The following is a 23,998-nucleotide window of genomic DNA, read 5'->3' on the forward strand; positions in this document are numbered from 1 at the left end:
TGTTTTGGGTGGTTACATTTTTGTTTGGATGAAACTGGTTAAGTTTGTTATGGGTGGTAATAATTTTTATTTAATATATCACAGCAAATTAGAGTTTCAAATGGTGAACAGCGTGGAAACGATATGCATTAGATTTGATTAATGGAGTTTCAGCAATTATAAAACTATATGCTATTTTGGGAAAATCTCTGGAATTGTTTAAAAACAATGAATTTTTTTTTTAAATGTCAAGTTACTCAGACATCTCCCACCCAGACATTGCGACATTCGCCCCCCCCTCCCTCCCACTATGACTGGTCTGGATGGCCTGACCTGAATAAAACAGGTGGGACTGGAGTGGGCCATAAACACATGGTAGGTAGCGGCTCCTGTAGCTGCAGCTAGAGCGGGTAACCCACACGGCTTTTGATTCTAGTTTTACCTTTTCTTTTCATTTATTTGACGTCTGGCATTTTTCTTTGCCGCCCTTCCGGTGCTCGGGAGGCGAGTCAGTGAGTTGGTGACGTCAGATGGTGGGATGGTGAGGTGAGATGGTGAGGTGAGGTGAGATGGTGAGGTGAGATGGTGATGGTGAGATGGTGATGGTGAGGTGAGATGGTGAGGTGAGATGGTGAGGTGAGAGATGATGGTGAGGTGAGAGGTGATGGTGAGATGGTGAGGTGAGATGGTGAGGTGAGATGGTGAGGTGAGATGGTGAGGTGAGAGATGATGGTGAGGTGAGAGGTGATGGTGAGATGGTGAGGTGAGATGGTGAGGTGAGATGGTGAGGTGAGAGATGATGGTGAGGTGAGAGGTGATGGTGAGATGGTGATGGTGAGGTGAGAGGTGATGGTGAGATGGTGATGGTGAGATGGTGATGGTGAGATGGTGATGGTGAGGTGAGATGGTGAGGTGAGATGGTGAGGTGAGAGATGATGGTGAGGTGAGAGGTGATGGTGAGATGGTGAGGTGAGATGGTGAGGTGAGATGGTGAGGTGAGATGGTGAGGTGAGAGATGATGGTGAGGTGAGAGGTGATGGTGAGATGGTGAGGTGAGATGGTGAGGTGAGATGGTGAGGTGAGAGATGATGGTGAGGTGAGAGGTGATGGTGAGATGGTGATGGTGAGGTGATGGTGAGATGGTGATGGTGAGATGGTGATGGTGAGATGGTGATGGTGAGATGGTGATGGTGAGGTGAGATGGTGAGGTGAGATAGTGAGGTAAGAGGTGATGGTGAGGTGAGAGGTGACGGTGAGATGGTGAGGTGAGATGGTGAGGTGAGATGGTGAGGTGAGATGGTGAGGTGAGATGGTGAGGTGAGATGGTGAGGTGAGAGATGATGGTGAGGTGAGAGGTGATGGTGAGATGGTGAGGTGAGATGGTGAGGTGAGATGGTGAGGTGAGAGATGATGGTGAGGTGAGAGGTGATGGTGAGATGGTGAGGTGAGATGGTGAGGTGAGATGGTGAGGTGAGAGATGATGGTGAGGTGAGAGGTGATGGTGAGATGGTGATGGTGAGGTGAGAGGTGATGGTGAGATGGTGATGGTGAGATGGTGATGGTGAGATGGTGATGGTGAGGTGAGATGGTGAGGTGAGATAGTGAGGTAAGAGGTGATGGTGAGGTGAGAGGTGACGGTGAGATGGTGAGGTGAGATGGTGAGGTGAGATGGTGAGGTGAGATGGTGATGGTGAGATGGTGATGGTGAGGTGAGATGGTGAGATGAGATGGTGAGGTGAGAGATGATGGTGAGGTGAGAGGTGATGGGGAGATGGTGAGGTGAGATGGTGAGGTAAGAGGTGATGGTGAGATGGTGATGGTGAGAGATGATGGTGAGGTGAGATAGTGAGGTAAGAGGTGATGGTGAGGTGAGAGGTGACGGTGAGATGGTGAGGTGAGATGGTGAGGTGAGATGGTGGGGTGATAGGTGATGGTGAGATGGGAGGTAAGAGGTGATGGTGAGATGGTGAGGTAAGAGGTGATGGTGAGATGGTGAGGTGAGATGTTGAGGTGAGATGAAATGGTGGGATGGTGAGGTGAGATGTTGAGGTGAGAGGTGATGGTGAGATGGTGGGGTGATAGGTGATGGTGAGATGGTGAGGTAAGAGGTGATGGTGAGATGGTGAGGTAAGAGGTGATGGTGAGATGGTGAGGTGAGATGGTGAGGTGAGATGTTGAGGTGAGATGAAATGGTGAGATGGTGAGGTGAGATGATGAGGTGAGAGATGATGGTGAGGTGAGATAGTGAGGTGAGATGGTGATGGTGAGATGGTGATGGTGAGATGGTGAGGTGTGATGGTGAGGTGTGATGGTGATGGTGAGATGGTGAAGTGAGAGGTGATGGTGAGATGGTTATGGTGAGATGGTGAGATGGTGAGGTGTGATGGTGAGGTGTGATGGTGAGGTGAGAGGTGATGGTGAGATGGTGAGATGGTGAAGTGAGAGGTGATGGTAAAATGGTGTGCTGAGATGATGAGGTAAGAGGTGATGATCGGATTGTGGGATGGTGGGATGAGGTGGGATGGCGAGGTGAGATGGTGAGATGAAGAGGTAAGAGGTTATGGTGAGATAGTGAAGTGAGATGGTGGGATGGTTGGATGGTGAGGTGAGAGATGATGGTGAGGTGATAGATGATGGTCACAAGATGAGGAAAGATGGTGATAATAAGATTATTATGGTAAAATTGTTAATGTAAGATTATGATGGTGATGGAGAGATGATGATGTTGGGATGGTAAGATCACATGGTGAGGTATGGTATGGTGAGCTGAGCAGAGATGGAGATGGTAGGATTGGTGAAAGGGTATATAGTGATGGTGAGAGTGTGAGGTCAGATAGTAAAGTTTGATAGTGATGGTTAGGTGGAGTGAGAGGGTGGGGTTAGATAGTGGATGAAATGGGGCTCTCTAGCTACAACACATACCCCACATACCCCTCCCATCTCTAATACTATCTATTCACAACACATACCCCTCCCATCTCTAATACTATCTATTCACAACACATACCCCTCCCATCTCTAATACTATCTATTCACAACACATACCCCTCCCATCTCTAATACTATCTATTCACAACACATACCCCTCCCATCTCTAATACTATCTATTCACAACACATACCCCTCCCATCTCTAATACTATCTATTCGCAACACATACCCCTCCCATCTCTAATACTATCTATTCACAACACATACCCCTCCCATCTCTAATACTATCTATTCACAACACAACACATACCCCTCCCATCTCTAATACTATCTATTCACAACACATACCCCTTCCATCTCTAATACTATCTATTCACAACACAACACATACCCCTTCCATCTCTAATACTATATATTCACAACACAACACATACCCCTCCCATCTCTAATACTATCTATTCACAACACATACCCCTCCCATCTCTAATACTATCTAGCCACAACACAACACATACCCCTCCCATCTCTAATACTATTTAGCCACAACACATTTTATGTGTTCCACTACCGTTACTGCAAACAAAATATTCCCCATTTATCAACCCACAAAGCATCCCAGCATGATAGTCCAATTGCTAGCTAGCCTTAAAACAAACCCAACCCACGTACCCCCAACACAAGCTATCTAGCCATATCGTGATCTACCTGAAACCACACTTTCACATCTCCTTAAATGATGCCTATAACTAAATAGTGCATGGAAGAAAGTCCAGCCAAATCTATTATGCCCTTACCTACAGATATCTGTACCGGTACTTTAAGAAAGCACCGAACAAACTGTTAAATAATGAAGACTGTAAAACATACAAAATGCTTAAGTACAGCAGTACTCCCCTGGGACACTACTAAAGTACACCTGTACTCATATACTCAGAAAGTGCACACAAAAAATAACAGGTACGACGGGTAAATGTAGAGGACATCCATCCTTCCTGTCGACAAATGCGACACTACAGACGATTTCTATATAGTCAACAGTCTAGGATGTGTTCAATTTCTAAATGTGCTAATTAACATTCATTATTAAAGGTAGCCAGCTAAATCTGATTTCAAGGGGTCATCAGTGTATGACATGATTTAATCACAATCATAATATATATATATATATATATATATATATATATATATATATATATATATATATATATATATATATATATATATATATATATATATATATATATATATATATATATATATGTATATATATATATATATATATATATATAAATGGAGCAGTTATAAATTTACAAGAAAAACTGTTTTTATTTAAAAAATTAAATTAAAGACATATATATATTAGAAGGTTTGATAAATGTGATAACACGCCAATTAAAAAGAATCGAGTGATTTCCCTTTAATAAAAAAAAAAAGAGCTCATTCATTCTTTATTAAGGTCGCGTTATTGCTTTGAGACTTTTAGAGGAAAAAAAAGTATTCGATTAAATTTACGTCCTCTCAGCTAATAGTAAAATAGATTTTCATTGGATGATATGATACGTCACATATCGTCACAAAAGCCAGACCCCCCCCCCCCCCCATTCCCAAAGACGTCACACCTCAGCCTAGAAACCCCTCAAAATTGCAGTTGAATTTTTCTTAAAATACGATATTTTTCCAAAATCTTGTCAGAACGCTGTCAACATAGAGTATTTTAATCAATTCATATTACAATTTATTTAAAGTTTTCTAAAACGCGAAATAACGGCTAAAATTCGATTTCTAACATTGCTTTTTTATAATACAAAACTGTGACGTCACACTATCTGAACCCCTCCCTCCCCCTCATCACACACCGTCATAAAATTACGGACCCCCTCCCCCACTACGAGTGTGACGTCATTTATGGACGACCCCTTACTTGTGTCGTTTAATTTAGCATTGAAAACTAAGTTAATATTATTTTTCTGGCACTACATGCAGGCGCTGATTAGCTGAGGAAATGGGCAGGAACGTGGGTTGGATATAAGTAGCAGTGTTTTTCCAGGCCTTTCACCCCCCCCCCCCCCCACACACACAATAAGGCCACCCTCAACCCCCATCCCCTCACCCATGAAGGTTCATGTGTCCCCCCCCCCCTTCCCCCCCCCCCCAAGACTAATGTGTCAAACTTAGGTAGGAAGAAGGGGTTATTGGTAAAGGTGTGCATTTGGTGGAGATGTTAGAGTAGGTATGATAAGAGTGGGGGTGTTGTTTATGGAGATGTTAGAGTAGGTATGATAGGAGTGGTGGTGTTGTTTATGGAGATGTTAGAGTAGGTATGATAAGAGTGGGGGTGTTGTTTATGGAGATGTTAGAGTAGGTATGATAGGAGTGGGGGTGTTGTTTATGGAGATGTTAGAGTAGGTATGATAGGAGTGGGGGTGTTGTTTATGGAGATGTTAGAGTAGGTATGATAGGAGTGGGGGGTGGGGGTGTTGTTTATGGAGATGTTTGGGGTGACGTGGTGCATCACAGGAACCCGGCTACTCTACCAAAAGTAAACCAAAAAGAATTCTTCGTCCTCCATAGATGAAAAGTGGCTGGAGCCTATGATCTAAGTTGATAAAAACTACTACATTTCTCTGAGATTTCTTTCCTACAAAATCCCAGCTGCCCGCACAAGTATTACGTCACTCGCTGAATCACGTGACCGACAAGTCTGGAAATCTAAAAGTGCTCGTGGGAGGGGAGTGTTGTTTTGGTTTGTGAAATATTTTCAGAAAACTTGAAAACATCTCAAGCTTAACATTCTTTCTACTTGAATGAAGGTGAAGGTCTTTTCGCCGTATCAAAATGACTCTTGAATTACTTTATCAAATATGAAATATTTTGTTTCTTAAAATAAAATTAATGTGTTTACTTAGTAGGACAAAAACACTCCCCACTAGCACACAAACACTCCCCACTAGGATACAAACACTCTATACTATGACACAGACACTCCCCACTAATATACAGACAATCCCTACTAGGACACACCCACTCCCCACTAGGACACACCCACTCCCCACTAGGACACACCCACTCCCTACTAGGACACACCCACTCCCCAATAGGACACACCTACTCCCCACTAGGACACACCCACTCCCCAATAGGACACACCCACTCCCCAATAGTACACACCTACTCCCCAATAGGACACAGACACTCCCCAATAGTACACACCTACTCCCCAATAGGACACATACACTCCCCAATAGTACATAGACACTCCCCAATAGGACACACCCACTAACCAATAGTACACAGACACTCCCCAATAGGACACACCCACTCCCCAATAGGACACACCTACTCCCCAATAGGACACAGACACTCCCCAATAGTACATAGACACTCCCCAATAGGACACACCCACTCCCCAATAGTACACAGACACTCCCCAATAGGACACACCTACTCCACAATAGGACACACCTACTCCCCAATAGTATACAGACACTCCCCAATAGGACACACCCACTCCCCAATAGGACACACCCACTCCCCCAATAGGACACACCCACTCCCCAATAGGACACAGACACTCCCCAATAGGACACACACTCCACTAGGACACAGACACTCCCTAATAAGACACACCCACTCCCCAATAGGACACAGCCACTCCCCAATAAGACACAGACACTCCCCTCTAATCCAAGAAACAGACACTTCCCTTTAAGACAGAAATTCCAGCTAATTTTCGTGAAAAGGGGGGCACATATGGTTGAGGGCAGAGATAGAGTTATCTTAAACTTATCCTGTGGTAATTATCTGAACGGTTAGACAGGATGTTGATTCATGGCCTGCAGTTTGTCTGCTGCATGGGTTAAGGAAGTTGAGTGGATCTTTGGGAACATGACGAAATGTAGTGGATCTTTGGGAACATGACGAAATGTAGGGGATCTTTGGGAACATGACGAAATGTAGTGGATCTTTGGGAACATGACGAAATGTAGGGGATCTTTGGGAACATGACGAAATGTAGTGGATCTTTGGGAACATGACGAAATGTAGGGGATCTTTGGGAACATGACGAAATGTAGGGGATCTTTGGGAACATGACGAAATGTAGTGGATCTTTGGGAACATGACGAAATGTAGTGGATCTTTGGGAACATGACGAAATGTAGGAGATCTTTGGGAACATGACGAAATGTAGGGGATCTTTGGGAACATGACGAAATGTAGGAGATCTTTGGGAACATGACGAAATGTAGGAGATCTTTGGGAACATGACGAAATGTAGGAGATCTTTGGGAACATGACGAAATGTAGGAGATCTTTGGGAACATGACGAAATGTAGGAGATCTTTGGGAACATGACGAAATGTAGTGGATCTTTGGGAACATTACGAAATGTAGGGGATCTTTGGGAACATGACGAAATGTAGTGGACCTTTGGGAACATGAATGTAATGGATCTTTGGGAACATGACGAAATGTAGTGGATCTTTGGGAACATGACGAAATGTAGGAGATCTTTGGGAACATGACGAAATGTAGGAGATCTTTGGGAACATGACGAAATGTAGGAGATCTTTGGGAACATGACGAAATGTAGTGGATCTTTGGGAACATGACGAAATGTAGGAGATTTTTGGGAACATGACGAAATGTAGTGGATCTTTGGGAACATTACGAAATGTAGTGGACCTTTGGGAACATGAATGTAATGGATCTTTGGGAACATGACGAAATGTAGGGGATCTTTGGGAACATGACGAAATGTATGGGGCTTAAAAATGTGTTTACAAGTTTGGGAAAAGCATCTTTTGTAAACACAAACTTTTCTAATTCATGTAAAGCTTGAAAAAGTTTTCAAAAAGTCTACTATTGGTTTTCCTGCCCTAATCATGTAAGGTCACAATAGCTGTTTATCTCGAAAATAGACACAATTGTTCTGTTAATATCTCACTAATCTTTTTTTTTTTTTGGAAAAGTAATGCATTTAATAAATTCAATGACTTTCTTTACTGAAGTTTATAGTTTTGATTATCAAAGTATCATATTTAATACTCTTTCCATATCTATTGTAAATAATATTTCATAATTTAATAAAACTTTCGTTGATTTTAGGCACTGTGATTTTTAATTTAAATTTAAGGAACTTTATAAATATACCCCAATAAATCATTAATTGTACTGTCTACAAGTATTTTTAATGAGATAATTTTCCTTGTAACTTTGAGCTGGCAGAGAAAGCACAGCCCACTAGCCACTAATCGGTATGTTTTCTTAACCGCCTTCAAGGCAGCTCGACTTTACAGGCGGAGATTATTTTTAAAGCCTCACATTTCATTCCCATGAGCAAGCAATTTTAGTAAGAATTCGCGATGAGAACTGGGGAATGGGGGCAGGGAGAAAGGTAGGGCTAAGGCATCCAGCCACCGTCGACTGTCGTGTCTGTAAGGCAACCCGCGCGCACAGATAAGCGGAAGCTGCGATTCTGTTTGGCCTAAATACGTTTCGCCTAATTATTAGAGTTTTCGTTGAAAAAATGGTATAGATGTTTACACTTTGAGGTATACAGCCTAGATCTACAGAACTCACATTCAAAGAGTTAAAATTCGTATTCTAGAGTCAGTAGTGCGTGTATCCAAAGGGAGGGAGAGGGGCGGGGAGAGAGAGAAGAAGAAGAAAGTATTATTTAAATGAACTCACCGCTGATGCCGTGTTAATCAAAGAAACTAGAACAACAAATATGGCTAACGTCACCCTAGGGAAGAGAAAACATATTATAATCCACAGGTCCGTCTGTTAATGCTTGAACAATTGTCACACACAGATACACAGATTTATGACGTATGCCGTGTTGATGTCTGCAGTGTATGGTGTAAACATATATTTAAGTAGACACGATGACCGCTATACTAAGTTGATGGATGCATTTAAATATGTGTTTGTATTTTGTTTGTATTTTAACTGAAACTGTATTCTTAAAGAAAAATTAAAAACAAAACAAAACAGGTTAACAGTGTTTAACTACATGCATGTAGGTTTATTACAGTAGCTACGGTAGCTGACTTGGTAGAAAGATCTGCTGTATTAGCAAAAATTAGAATTGTTTAGTAACGGGCTTTTGCAACTAAGGTAAACAAAAAAACGTCTGAGTTTGTTTGTTTTTGTGTGTGAATATTGGGTAAATATCAAGATTGGTCAGAAATGGCTACTTACCACGTCGACATGGTGGACAATCTGAAAGCCTTATCACAAAAACAAGTGTCTTGTCCAGTCGAGGTACCAGGGTGTCTGGCACTCAGCCTCATTGGCCGTCTGGCGTCCACTGTTGGCTGAACGCTTGCAAACGACAAGGCCGTTCTCTGCCTGACCCGGCTGAAGATCCAGCCCTGTCTACAAATCCCTCGGATCTCTCATGGACGTTCACTGTCTCTTGAAAACTTGCAGTCCTCACTAGAAAAATTCTTTCTACAAGAACTAACTGCTCACACTGGCAGCGGAGGAGTAGAACTTTCTCATTATGACGACATGTGGGCGGAGCTTATGGACGTGCAGGGTTGGTACTTCAATAAGTACTCAACAATCAACGACTTTGCTGTTTCAGATGGGCATGTTGCAGCACTTGACTAAAATGCATATCACTTAAGTCAAGAGAAAAGTATTTAAGTCCGTGAGAATTGAATTCACTTAACAAAGCCGTTCCTCGCATGCGTGTACTCATAGGTGGGGGTGAGCGCTCTCCTTACGGTAAACCCTTTCTTCTTCCGCGCGCTACATGAATCATCACCGCTCTAAGTTTCTACTCACACATTTTTTTTAAACAAAGCATTTAATTATGGCTAACGTTAATTTTTATGTTTGAATTGGGTTTTTTTTCTGCTTCCTTTCTTTGCTTTAAGTTTTCGGTGTTTTTAAAAAAGTTAGTGTAAGCAAAAGAAGAGGATCTTCTTGACACAACAAATAGGATATGTACAGTAAAGCAATATCTTGACGGGCAGTACCATAGGGTAAACCTGTAAACTGCGTGCACCATGTGGGCGGACCCACGAGTGCGCGGAAGAAAATAGTCACTATTTTTGTCACACTTACAAGTGAATTTTGAAAGTATTTTCAGTAGATTTTTTAATTCGTCCTCATGATAAGACTCACGTAAAACGAAATAAGATGAGCACATACAAATTGAAGGGCTTTTTTGTGTTACTATTTTTACTGGAAAAAAAGTTCCTTTGAGAAAATTTCTTCTCTTGTCAGCATCTCCTGGTGCTAGAAATCCAGAAGATCAAGATGGTGGCCAATACGTGGCTAGCACAAGACTAGTCCCAGTTCAGCAGTTTTGGATGACATCAAATGGAATGACCAAATCTTGATTGTTCGAAAATTTGACTTTATTCTCTGAGGTTAGCTAGGCTCAGTTTGTAGCGAGAAGGGTTTGAACCCTTACCAGAGGGAGCGGTCCGTCAGGATGGCACCTAATGAAACACAGAGGCCTTTTCTATTAGTATTAGCAATATTTATTGGACTTGTGGATTTCTCGTTAGCGGTAAGTTAAATTTTTATAGTTTATGTACGGTTACATACAATACATCGAGAGACTAAAGTTAGAAATATTTGTTAATGGTGGTCAAAGCGAGAGGACTAGAACAAATATTTTGCTACAGAATTTTTAGAAAAAATCTTTGTTTTTTATTGAATGATGTTTCGTGATTTTTTTAACAGGTTTTTTTTTTGTTCCTTTTATTTTCTAAACATTAAAATTGCAATATATGAGGGGGGTAGGGAGGGGGTAGGGAGGGGGGGCAGCTAATTTAATCGGTCAAAGTAGAAACGGCGAAACTTGTTATCAGCATCCAGGGGAAACAATTCGCTTCTTCAGCAATGTAAGAGATAACTCACCCGGTTCCACAGAACTTACTTCTTGGTGCTCAAAATAAAAAATTAAAAAAACTATTTTCACCAAATAAAAATGGTCTCTGTATTTAAAGCTGTATTCAATTCAATCCACGATCAATGGAAATGTTATATAATGTTATATGGAAAATGGAAAGTGTTGGTGGGAAGGGGCGGGGGGGGGGGGTGGAGAGGAGATGATAAAAGAATACTTTTCTTCTCTAGAACATTGTATCACACTTGACGAACTATTCTGGGTCGAAATCATATTTTATTTTTTATTTTTATAGTTTTTTAACGAGTTATCTTATAACTCTTACATTCAACATATTTTTGCCATTACATATTTTTTAATAAATAAAATGAATGTTTAATGCAGTGATTTGAAACTAGTGTGTGCCGCACCTTTGTGTGAGTAATGTACCAGTTCACGAAGATAGTCACTAGAACCAACTTAGACATTTGGTTAAGGCTAGTCATACAAACTGCACACTAACACAGCGGACTCGAAACAGACTAGACATCAGAATCGTCTCAGTAATTAACACATGGAAGCTCATCAATCGCCTAGTGGAGCGTTCATTTACCGCATGACTAAGACTGACATTTGTGTTGAGATGTACGTGCAGTTGGTCTGCTGTGATTTGTACAGCTAACCCAGGCTACACGCAAATAGCCAGTTGTGTTTAGTACGGCTAACCCAGGCTACAGGCAAATAGCCAGTTGTGTTTAGTACGGCTAACCCAGGCTACACGCAAATGGTCAGCTGTGTTTAGTACGGCTAACCCAGGCTACAGGCAAATAACCAGTTGTGTTTAGTACGGCTAACCCAGGCTACAGGCAAATAGCCAGTTGTGTTTAGTACGGCTAACCCAGGCTACAGGCAAATAGCCAGTTGTGTTTAGTACGGCTAACCCAGGCTACAGGCAAATAGCCAGTTGTGTTTAGTACGGCTAACCCAGGCTACACGCAATTGGTCATCTGTGTTTAGTACGGCTAACCCAGGCTACACGCAAATAGCCAGCTGTGTTTAGTACGGCTAACCCAGGCTACACGCAAATAGCCAGCTGTGTTTAGTACGGCTAACCCAGGCTACACGCAATTGGTAATCTGTGTTTAGTACGGCTAACCCAGGCTACACGCAAATGGCCACCAGGCGAAGCTACTGTACCGTGACCTTGTTATGGTTGAGTTATCACACACGGTACAGTAAGACGATAAGCGGTCAAGCGTATCTGCTCACTGGTGGGCTATCAAGTATCAAGGCGAGTGAGCCACATTTACACACATTCTCCCAGTGGTCTATTGGTTGTGGTCGCTGACTAGGTGGTCTATTGGTAGTGGTCGTTCACCTAGTGGTCTATTGGTAGTGGTCGCTCACCTAGTGGTCTATTGGTATTGGTCGCTTACTGGGTCGTCTATTGGTAGTGGTGGTTCATCATTTGGTCTATTGTTAGTGGTGGTTCATCTTGTGGTCTATTGGTAGTGGTCGCTCATCTAGTTGGTTTGATGTTGGTGATTATTTTATGTAAAGATGGCTGTCTGTTACCAAATTCTGTCTAGTTGATTGTATGTAATGCAGCTGTCTTTTACCAAATTCTGTCTAGTTTATTGTATGTAATGCAGCTGTCTGTTACCAAATTCTGTCTAGTTGATTGTATGTAATGCAGATGTCTGTTACCAAATTCTGTCTAGTTGATTGTATGTAATGCAGCTGTCTGTTACCAAATTCTGTCTAGTTGATTGTATGTAATGCAGCTGCCTGGATAACCGACTGTCTCCGAGGTTACTGTCTGGGGATGGGGTGGTGGGGGGGGGGGCTAATGTCTGTTGTGGGTTAATGTCAGTGGGCGGGGGGGGGGGGTTGTGGGGTGTCTTTGGTGTTGATTTCGGTGGTGGCGAATGTCCACGAGAATGAATATCTGCAGGTGATTAACAAGTCCTGTGGACGCATGTCTGTGTAGGCGCATGTCTGTCTGGGCGCATGTCTGTCTGGGCGCATGTCTGTGTGGGCGCATGTCTGTGTGGGCGCATGTCTGTGTGGGCGCATGTCTGTGTGGGCGCATGTCTGTGTGGGCGCATGTCTGTGTGGGCGCATGTCTGTGTGGGCGCATGCCTGTGTGAGAAAATGTCTGTGTGGGCGCATGTCTGTGTGGGCGCATGTCTGTGTGGGCGCATGTCTGTGTGGGCGCATGTCTGTGTGGGCGCATGTCTGTGTGGGAGAATGTCTGTGTGGGCGCATGTCTGTGTGGGAGAATGTCTGTGTGGGCGCATGTCTGTGTGGGCGCATGTCTGTGTGGGCGCATGTCTGTGTGGGCGCATGTCTGTGTGGGCGCATGTCTGTGTGGGCGCATGTCTGTGTGGGCGCATGCCTGTGTGAGAAAATGTCTGTGTGGGCGCATGTCTGTGTGGGCGCATGTCTGTGTGGGCGCATGTCTGTGTGGGCGCATGTCTGTGTGGGCGCATGTCTGTGTGGGAGAATGTCTGTGTGGGCGCATGTCTGTGTGGGAGAATGTCTGTGTGGGCGCATGTCTGTGTGGGCGCATGTCTGTGTGGGCGCATGCCTGTGTGATAAAATGTCTGTGTGGGCGCATGTCTGTGTGGGCGCATGTGTGTGTGGGCGCATGTCTGTGTGGGAGAATGTCTGTGGGGGCGCATGTCTGTGTGGGCGCATGTCTGTGTGGGAGAATGTCTGTGTGGGCGCATGTCTGTGTGGGAGCGAATGTCTGTAACTGTGGCTCACTTGCCTTGATACTTGATAGCCAACCAGTGTGCATCTTATTTACTAGGTTAACGTGACCTTGACTATTCACTAAAACCAAGCCCCTTATGAAAAAAAAAATCTTCCCTCCACCAATCATTACTTCCTTCCTTATAAGTTATATGGGCCATTTCAAGAATAAAGACTTGCGAGTCCCCTCAAACTTGAGTAGGCGCAACTTCAATGACTCAAAGAAATCATTTCCCACTACTCCGTTTGGTGAAAGTTGCGTCCCTTCCCATTCATGAGAATCCTTACACGAGAGTGTAGTAAGTCTTACAACTATTTGAGTGGTTCTACATTTAAACTCAAGTGTCAGTCATTGTAAGCTCGTAGCTGCAAGCCACACCCCTTTCTTTTTGTCAAACAAATGTCATCTATTTTTGATTTTGTGACCAATGTCATCTATTTTTGATTTTGTGACAAAGGTCATCTCTTTTTGATTTTGTGACAAATGTCATCTATTTTTGACTTTGTGACAAAGGTCATCTATTTTTGACTTTGTGACAAATATCATCTATTTTGGATTTTGTGACAAATGTCATCTATTTTTGACTTTGTGACAAATGTCATCTATTTTTGACTTTGTGACAAAGGTCATCTATTTTTGACTTTGTGACAAATGTCATCTGTTTTTGGCTTTGTGACAAAGGTCATCTATTTTTGACTTTGTGACAAATGTCATCTATTTTTGACTTTGTGACAAAGGTCATCTATTTTTGACTTTGTGACAAATGTCATCTGTTTTTGACTTTGTGACAAATGTCATCTGTTTTTGACTTTGTGACAAATATCATCTATTTTGGATTTTGTGACAAATGTCATCTATTTTTTACTTTGCGCCAGCTACAGCCTTCTATTTGTTCGACCTGAGTCATCTATTTTTAACTAATTAAAATGATTACATGATTAAGGTGGTGTGCTCTGGAAAAAAAAACTTCTCAATTAATAAGTCGTTTTTATTTATTTTTGTGTATCTAATTTAGGGAAAAACTTATCTTAAGGGAAACTAATTGCCTGCATCAGGAACTCTTCTTAAGATATGATTGTCATATCTTGGGGAAAAAAATTAGTGGAGGTCTCAAGATTAAAACTCGAACGTATATTTTGATCATATAATCATTGATACTGGAGTCAGTTGGCTAGTTTTTGTAACACTCCGCTTTACATCTTTTACAGCAATGCGCTGGCTGTGCACCACCCTGTATATGCAAAGGACAAAAAGGTTTGCCGGTAAGTTTTCAATGTTTTACTTCAATCTAAAGCAAGTGTGGGTTTTTTCAATGTTGTAACATCTTTATTTGTTACTCATTGGTCATATTTTCCAGAACTGCATCCAAATGCAAATGTATACGTTCCAGTGTTTCTTCCAGACTTTTTTCTCCGGGGGGGGGGGGGGGCACTTGAAATTTTCGGAGGGGGGGGCGGTAGATTTTCTTCGGGGGGGGGGGGTACTGTTAAAAGTATAAATTTTCTATATAAATTATATAAATTACATTTCGTTCGGGGGGGGGGGGGGCGGTAAAAATTTTCGGGGGGGGGGGGGGGACTTCGCACCCCCCCCCCGCATTGTTTCCTGGAAGAAACTCTGATACGTTCTTTCCTTGTCAGTCGTCCTCTACATTTCGATGTCCTCTTATTTAGGGTGAGATGGGTCTAACGGGCTTGCGAGGACCTGAAGGTTTACCCGGCTGGCCGGGCCATGAAGGACCAGAAGGTTTTAAGGGACGTCGTGGTGAACCTGGTGAACCTGGGGCTCAAGGTCAAAAAGGATTTAGGGTAAGATGGATGGATGGATGGATGGATGGATGGGTGGATGGATGGATGGATGGATGGATGGATGGATGGATGGATGGATGGATGGATGGATGGATGGATGGATGGATGGATGGATGGATGGATGGATGGATGGATGGATGGATGGATGGGTGGGTGGGTGGGTGGGTGGGTGGGTGGGTGGGTGGGTGGGTGGGTGGGTGGGTGGGTGGGTGGGTGGGTGGATGGATGGATGGATGGATGGATGGATGGATGGATGGATGGATGGATGGATGGATGGATGGATGGATGGATGGATGGATGGATGGATGGATGGATGGATGGATGGATGGATGGATGGATGGATGGATGGATGGATGGATGGATGGATGGATGGATGGATGGATGGATGGATGGATGGATGGATGGATGGATGGATTAATGGATGGATTAATGGATGGATTAATGGATGGATGGATGGATGGATGGATGGATGGATTAATGGATGGATGGATTAATGGATGGATGGATTAATGGATGGATGGATTAATGGATGGATGGATTAGTGGATGGATGGATTGATGGATGGATGGGCGGATGTACAAATGGACGGGTGGACTTATCGACGGATGAACGGATGGACGCATGAATAGATGGATGGGTGGATTGATGGACGCATGAATAGATGGATGGGTGGGTTGATGGATGGATGGGCGGATGTACAAATGGACGGGTGGACTTATCGACGGATGAACGGATGGACGCATGAATAGATGGATGGGTGGGTTGATGGACGCATGAATAGATGGATGGGTGGGTTGATGGATGGATGAATGGATGGATGGATGGGTTGATGGATGGATGGATGGACGGATGGATGGGTTGATGGATGGATGGATGGACGGATGGATGGGTTGATGGATGGATGGATGGATGGGTGGGTGGGTTGATGGATGGGTGGATGGATGGGTGAAGGGATATGGTTTGTTGGATGTTGGATAGATTTAATATATACATATCCACATATTTTTTTCATCCCAGGGCGTTAATGGAGATGATGGTTCTGTTGGTCTACCTGGTATTGACGTAAGTTTGCATTTTAAAAACAATCTTCGTACTTTTGAAATAACAGTACCCCCCCCCTTTACACTTTACTGACATACAGGGTTGATCTTATGATTCGTATTTGCTAAAACTCAAATGTTTGACTGACATACAGGGTTCTCCTGGATTTGAAGGTCCCGTTGGTCCAGAAGGTTTTCCAGGGTGTAATGGAACTAAGGTATTTTTGATCACTTTTTCTGTTTTCAATTTTGTTCGAGTTTCCAATTAATGACAATTTAATATTCCATGAACAAATTATGTTCTTTATTTACCTTGTCCATATTGATGTTCTGCGTACCGCCTAAATGACAAGCTTATTCTTAATTCATCAAGGGACAACCAGGTCGTGCAGGTCAACCTGGCTCATCAGGACTAATAGGCCCAAAAGGGATGCAAGGCAAACCAGGCCTAAAGGTATGTAGGCTCCAAGATTAGGGTATTTTGCTTAAACTCCAGGCGTGGTCTTGTCGGTAATGCTCATGGCTGCTAAACCGAAAAGTCTCGAGTTCAAACCTCGGGCAGAATAGGCTAGTTAGCTGGGGACAGTCACTCTTCTAGGAGAGACAACTGCTGCCTTTTAGTTCTTGGTTGAACAAAGGCTATGGAAGCAAATCCAAAAAGAAAAGCAGGCTGAAATCGGAGTCAATGGCCTCAATGGCGCATAACCAGTTGACACGTATACTCAATTGTGTTGAAGGGGATTCATTCCAACATTAAAATTAAGAACAAGGAAGAAGAGCTTAAACTGATATTATTTATTCAGCTACAAAACAAGATCTTGTAAATTACCCTTATAAATTTTAACAAAGATGTCATTTTCCATACGTCACACAGGGTATGCCGGGAGATTCTGTTAGCTTCACTAGAGGTTTGAAAGGTGAACAGGGAGATCCAGGACTTCCAGGGCCAAAAGTAGGTGACGTCTGTTGGCTAGCGGCTGGCATGGCACAATGTTTGACGCTCAAAATGTACTCACTGATAAGTCTTTTGTTGATTTCAAGGTTGAGTCACTGATGAAAATATTTGAATATTTTTATTTCTGTAGGGATTTAAAGGAGAACCAGGGGATGAAGGATATTACGGCCCCAATGGTGACCCAGGCCCTCCTGTGAGTCTTCGTCAATTGGTGTTCAACAATCTAGCCAGTCCACTCACAATATCAACAGTAGAATTTAGATAATTAAATCAGTCCACTTACAATATCAACAGTAGAATTTAGATAATTAAACCAGTCCACTTACAATATCAACAGTAGAATTTAGATAATTAAACCAGTCCACTCACAATATCAACAGTAGAATTTAGATAATTAAACCAGTCCACTCACAATATCAACAGTAGAATTTAGATAATTAAACCAGTCCACTCACAATATCAACAGTAGAATTTAGATAATTAAACCAGTCCACTCACAATATCAACAGTAGAATTTAGATAATTAAACCAGTCCACTCACAATATCAACAGTAGAATTTAGATAATTAAACCAGTCCACTCACAATATCAACAGTAGAATTTAGATAATTAAACCAGTCCACTCACAATATCAACAGTAGAATTTAGATAATTAACAATTAAACCAGTCCACTCACAATATCACCATTAGATTAACAATTTAGCTAATACTGTTTTAAAATTAATTCCATTTTGTCAAAAGCCAGGACCTTAGGTTGTTTTAAAAAAATATTTTATAAACTTGCCCCACTAACAGGGACCTAGAGGTTTGGATGGCTTGAAGGGAGAAAGAGGTGATAAAGGTGACGACAAGGAGGGCCCAAAAGGAATAAAGGTACACATTGGCAGCTCAAAGTTTTATTTCTTCTAGTGTGGTGGTAATGTTACAACAAATGTGCTAAGTTCCTGAATTTGGTGATAAGAAAACTTGTACTATATGTTCCTCTGGTGATACAAAACATTATGTATGTTCCTCTGGTGATACAAAACATACTGTATGTTCCTCTGGCGATACAAAACATACTGTATGTTCCTCTGGTGATACAAAACATACTGTATGTTCCTCTGTTTGGTGATACAAAACATACTGTATGTTCCTCTGTTTGGTAATACAAAACATAATGTGTGTTCCTCTGGTGATACAAAACATACTGTATGTTCCTCTGGTGATACAAAACATACTGTATGTTCCTCTGTTTGTTGATACAAAACATACTGTATGTTCCTCTGTTTGGTAATACAAAACATAATGTATGTTCCTCTGGTGATACAAAACATACTGTATGTTCCTCTGGTGATACAAAACACTGTATGTTCCTCTGGTGATACAAAACATACTGTATGTTCCTCTGTTTGGTGATACAAAACATACTGTATGTTCCTCTGGTGATACAAATCATACTGTATGTTCCTCTGTTTGGTGATACAAAACATACTGTATGTTCCTCTGTTTGGTAATACAAAACATACTGTATGTTCCTCTGTTTGGTAATACAAAACATACTGTATGTTCCTCTGTTTGGTAATACAAAACATACTGTATGTTCCTCTGGTGATACAAAACATACTGTATGTTCCTCTGGTGATACAAAACATACTGTATGTTCCTCTGTTTGGTGATACAAAACATACTGTATGTTCCTCTGTTTGGTAATACAAAACATAATGTATGTTCCTCTGGTGATACAAAACATACTGTATGTTCCTCTGGTGATACAAAACATACTGTATGTTCCTCTGTTTGTTGATACAAAACATACTGTATGTTCCTCTGTTTGGTAATACAAAACATAATGTATGTTCCTCTGGTGATACAAAACATACTGTATGTTCCTCTGGTGATACAAAACATACTGTATGTTCCTCTGGTGATACAAAACATACTGTATGTTCCTCTGTTTGGTGATACAAAACACACTGTATGTTCCTATGTTTGGTGATACAAAACATACTGTTCCTGTGTTTGGTGATATAAAAACCTGCACTATGCATGTTTTCAGGGCCCAAGGGGTGACCCTGGAGATGACGGAGTGGCTGGGGTAGCGGGCAACCCTTTGAACAGCACCATAACAAAAGGTCCCAAAGGCCCCCCGGGAGTAATCGGCGATAAAGGTCCCTTTGGAGACCGAGGTGATAAAGGAAGGACTGGCTCACCGGTAAATATTTACTATTTGACTTCTTTTTTTTTTCTTTTTTTTTTCTTTTTTTTTTGACAGACTGGTCGGTTTTTGTTGTACGAGACTAAAAATTAATTTTACAAGGCTTAAAAAATTCCTTTAATTTACAAGGCTTAAAAAATTTCTTTATTTTACAAGGCTTAAAAAATTACTTTTTTTTACAAGGCTTAAAAATTACTTTATTTTACAAGGCTTAAAAAATAAATTTATTTTACAAGGCTTAAAAAATTACTTTATTTTACAAGACTTTAAAAATTTCTTTATTTTACAAGGCTTAAAAAAATTAATTTATTTTACAAGGCTTAAAAAATTCCTTTATTTTACAAGGCTTAAACAATTTCTTTATTTTAAAAGGCTTAAAAAATTCCTTTTTTTACAAGGCTTAAAAAATTCCCTTTTTTACAAGGCTTAAAAAATTCCTTTATTTTACAAGGCATAAAAAACTAATTTAATTTACAAGGCTTAAAAAATTACTTTATTTTATAAGACTGTCAGTTTTGTATTGTGTCAAAGTATCATGTAGTTTAGGTGTACCATACTGACGAATGTTTCGCAGCTTACAAGCTTTATTAAGTTCTAAAACAAAATTTGATTTTTTTTCAGGGCCCTCAGGGAAACAAGGGCGACAAGGGTCTGCCTGGGGAGAAAGGACCTAATGGTCGTATGGTAAATGGGAATTTGAAGTTGTTTATTATACAAAAGGCAAAGATTATTTCTCGCGACGCTGTCACTTATTATTCAAAACCATTTTGGTTACGTGTGGATAACGGCTGACGGTGTGGGTCACGGCTGATGGCGTGGGTCACGTGGGTTCACAGATGATGGTGTGGGTCACGGCTGATGGCGTGGGTCACGGCTGATGGCGTGGGTCACGGCTGATGGTGTGGTTCACGTGGGTTCACGGCTGATGGTGTGGGTCATGGCTGATGGCGTGGGTCACGTGGGTTCACGGCTGATGGTGTGGGTCACGGCTGATGGTGTGGGTCACGGCTGATGGTGTGGTTCACGTGGGTTCACGGCTGATGGTGTGGGTCACTGCTGATGGCGTGGGTCACGTGGGTTCACGGGTGATGGTGTGGGTCACGGCTGATGGCGTGGGTCACGGCTGATGGTGTGGTTCACGTGGGTTCACGGCTGATGGTGTGGGTCACGGCTGATGGTGTGGGTCACGGCTGATGGTTTGGGTCACGTGGGTCACGGCTGATGGTGTAGGTCATGGCTGATGGTGCTGCTGCTTGACTAGCAGTGTGTACATTTTAGCCTGTCATGGTGAAGATACTAAACGGCAGTAAGTTTATGTGTGATCTAAGAATCCCCCTGCCCAAACAGCACTTCAACTTGTCAAGTTCAATTGTTCAAAGGAAGGTTACCCGAAAAAATGTTACGCTTAGTTGAAGACCAATGTAGAGTTTAATTTGTTGTCTTTATCTCTTAATGTTGATTATTTTAGCAACGGTTCTATTTTTAGGGCAAACGTGGTAAACCAGGAACAACTGGTAGCTCTGGTCCAAAGGGAATGAGAGGAGAAAGTGGTCTCCCGGGACTGGATGGACTCCTTGGCAGAAAGGTCAGTTCTCATGTCCATAACCAGGTCTATGGGTTGAACTATGGTCAGGTCAATGGGTTGAACTGTGGTCAGGTCAATGGGTTGAACTGTGGCCAGGTCAATGGGTTGAACTGTGGTCAGGTCAATGGGTTGAACTGTGGCCAGGTCAATGGGTTAAACTGTGGCCAGGTCAATGGGTTGAACTGTGGCCAGGTCAATGGGTTGAACTGTGGTTAGATCAATGGGTTGAACTATGGCCAGGTCAATGGGTTGAACTGTGGTTAGATCAATGGGTTGAACTATGGTCAGGTCAATGGGTTGAACTGTGGTCAGGTAAATGGGTTGAACTGTGGCCAGGTCAATGGGTTGAACTGTGGCCAGGTCAATGGGTTGAACTGTGGCCAGGTCAATGGGTTGAACTGTGGCCAGATCAATGGGTTGAACTGTGGCCAGGTCAATGGGTTGAACTGTGGTTAGATCAATGGGTTGAACTATGGTCAGGTCAATGGGTTGAACTGTGGTCAGGTAAATGGGTTGAACTGTGGCCAGGTCAATGGGTTGAACTGTGGCCAGGTCAATGGGTTGAACTGTGGCCAGGTCAATGGGTTGAACTGTGGCCAGATCAATGGGTTGAACTGTGGTCAGATTAGATCAATGGCTTAAACAACATGCTTTCAAATGAACAAATAGTATTAGTGTTCAACCGAGAACATCTGTTTGGCAGCAGTTGTCTGAATACATAGTCATCTATCCTGGATAGATTGTTGTCACCAGATACTGATCCTAGGGGCCTGAACTCATGACTTAAGGGTTGGCACCCAATCGTGGGATCTCTCACTTGACATGTTTCTATATAAGATTACTTAGGATAAGAATAAAATGGAGTATATAAATGATTTAAAATCATCGTTTCTTTTACTCAGGGCTTACCAGGTGATCCAGGGGTGAAAGGGCAAGTTGGACGAGAAGGTGCAAGGGTAAGTGACTCCTTACCTGATCCAATGTTTTAAATAGTATCAACAACTTTAGCTTACATGTTGCTCATGTAATCAAGTTTAGCTTACATGTTGCTCATGTAATCAAGTTTGTCTTACATGTTGCACGTGTATTCATCTTGATTTAACAGTTGTTCTTGAAGTCATATTAGACTTACATCTTGCACATGTAATCATGTTTGACTTAGATATTGCTCATGTAAGTATGTTGACTTACACATTGCTCGTGTAAGCATATTTTACATACATGTTGTTCATGTAATCATTTTCGACTTACATTTTGCTAATGTAATTTTTGGCTTACATGTTGCTCATATAATTGTGTTTGACTTCTGTGTTGTTCATGTAAGCATGTTTGACTTACATGTAGTTCATGTAAGCATGTTTGACTTACATGTTGCTTTTATAAATTGATTGTAGTGTATTTTGCAAATATATAGGTGTTTGTTTTTAAAAATGACAACAGAGTACCCCACTCCCCCCAATCAGCTTGTTTGAGGAAAATTGCTGCAATTAGTAAGGATATTCTAGATTAAATTAAGAATCTATCTTATTAAATTCGGGTTAGTTCTAACAAAAAAAAACAGTTTTAATATGTAAGAAAGAAAAATTTTGGGGGAATTACAAATAATTGTTCAGAATATTACTTCACGTATGTATAAAGATTTTATGTAGCTCAGTGCGTTTTGTGTACATCAGGGTAATTTGCATAATATTTTTAAATGAATTATGTCCGTCAGCTTAGGTTTGTGTTACTTTTCTCGTGAATTTTGTACAGCAGCTTATGTAATACTTTTCCCTGAATTATTAACATCAGTTTTTGTGTATGGTACTTTTCCCTGAATTATTAACATCAGTTTTTGTGTATTGTACTTTTCCCTGAATTATTAACATCAGTTTTTGTGTATGGTACTTTCCCTGAATTATTAACTTCAGTTTTTGTGTATGGTACTTTTCCCTGAATTATTAACATCAGTTTTTGTGTATTGTACTTTTCCCTGAATTATTAACATCAGTTTTTGTGTATGGTACTTTCCCTGAATTATTAACTTCAGTTTTTGTGTATGGTACTTTTCCCTGAATTATTAACATCAGTTTTTGTGTATTGTACTTTTCCCTGAATTATTAACATCAGTTTTTGTGTATGGTACTTTCCCTGAATTATTAACTTCAGTTTTTGTGTATGGTACTTTTCCCTGAATTATTAACATCAGTTTTTGTGTATTGTACTTTTCCCTGAATTATTAACATCAGTTTTTGTGTATGGTACTTTCCCTGAATTATTAACATCAGTTTTTGTGTATGGTACTTTTCCCTGAATTATTAACATCAGTTTTTGTGTATGGTACTTTTCCCTGAATTATTAACATCAGTTTTTGTGTATGGTACTTTTCCCTGACTTATTAACATCACTTTTTGTGTATGGTACTTTTCCCTGAATTATTAACATGAGTTTTTGTGTATGGTACTTTTCCCTGAATTATTAACATCACTTTTTTGTGTATGGTACTTTTCCCTGAATTATTAACATCACTTTTTGTGTATGGTACTTTTCCTTGAATTATTAACATCAGCTTATGAGTTTCAAACTTTGCCCTTATCTCAAAAATGTCGGTTTGCATAGTCTCGAGCTTTTTCTTTCATTTTATACTATTGCGTTTAGATTGGTTTTTATTACCAAACTTAAAAGTCAAGTTTACAGCATTGTAAGTTGCACTACTTAAAATCTAGATCTAGCTTCAATTTTGAAATTTATAGCTTTCACATAGTATAATCATGTGTGTCCTTCGTCAGTATTTCTGAGAGCTGCAGAGTAATGCAAAGTCTTTTTTTTTTGTTATGGGTTATACTGTTTAAGTCCCAGGGCGATTCCTATGTGTTTATATGGCTTGGTATGCATATAGTATATGAGTGTTGACATT

At 41.3% G+C, this 23,998-nt stretch overlaps 2 protein-coding genes across 2 annotated transcripts in view; one reads left to right on the top strand and one right to left on the bottom strand.

The window, feature by feature from the left end:
- Positions 1-9,594, bottom strand: part of LOC131953969 (collagen alpha-2(IV) chain) — a 43,833-nt gene extending 34,239 nt beyond the window's left edge. The window contains exons 1-2 of the mRNA XM_059317424.1: positions 9,114-9,594; positions 8,601-8,655 (exon numbers count right to left, since the gene is read on the bottom strand). Of these exons, the coding sequence (XP_059173407.1) occupies positions 8,601-8,655; positions 9,114-9,205 (147 nt within the window). The 5' untranslated portion in view covers positions 9,206-9,594. The remainder of the gene's footprint in view (positions 1-8,600; positions 8,656-9,113) is intronic.
- Positions 9,595-9,976: 382 nt separating this feature from the next.
- Positions 9,977-23,998, top strand: part of LOC131953970 (collagen alpha-5(IV) chain) — a 41,168-nt gene continuing 27,146 nt past the window's right edge. The window contains exons 1-13 of the mRNA XM_059317425.1: positions 9,977-10,437; positions 14,725-14,778; positions 15,190-15,324; positions 16,342-16,386; positions 16,520-16,582; positions 16,738-16,818; positions 17,239-17,316; positions 17,450-17,512; positions 18,116-18,193; positions 19,359-19,514; positions 20,139-20,201; positions 21,004-21,102; positions 22,005-22,058. Of these exons, the coding sequence (XP_059173408.1) occupies positions 10,360-10,437; positions 14,725-14,778; positions 15,190-15,324; positions 16,342-16,386; positions 16,520-16,582; positions 16,738-16,818; positions 17,239-17,316; positions 17,450-17,512; positions 18,116-18,193; positions 19,359-19,514; positions 20,139-20,201; positions 21,004-21,102; positions 22,005-22,058 (1,047 nt within the window). The 5' untranslated portion in view covers positions 9,977-10,359. The remainder of the gene's footprint in view (positions 10,438-14,724; positions 14,779-15,189; positions 15,325-16,341; positions 16,387-16,519; positions 16,583-16,737; positions 16,819-17,238; positions 17,317-17,449; positions 17,513-18,115; positions 18,194-19,358; positions 19,515-20,138; positions 20,202-21,003; positions 21,103-22,004; positions 22,059-23,998) is intronic.

This window comes from Physella acuta, unplaced genomic scaffold, assembly GCF_028476545.2.
Source record: "Physella acuta isolate Inbredline_101_S28 unplaced genomic scaffold, ASM2847654v3 ptg000967l, whole genome shotgun sequence".
NCBI lineage: Eukaryota > Metazoa > Mollusca > Gastropoda > Physidae > Physella > Physella acuta.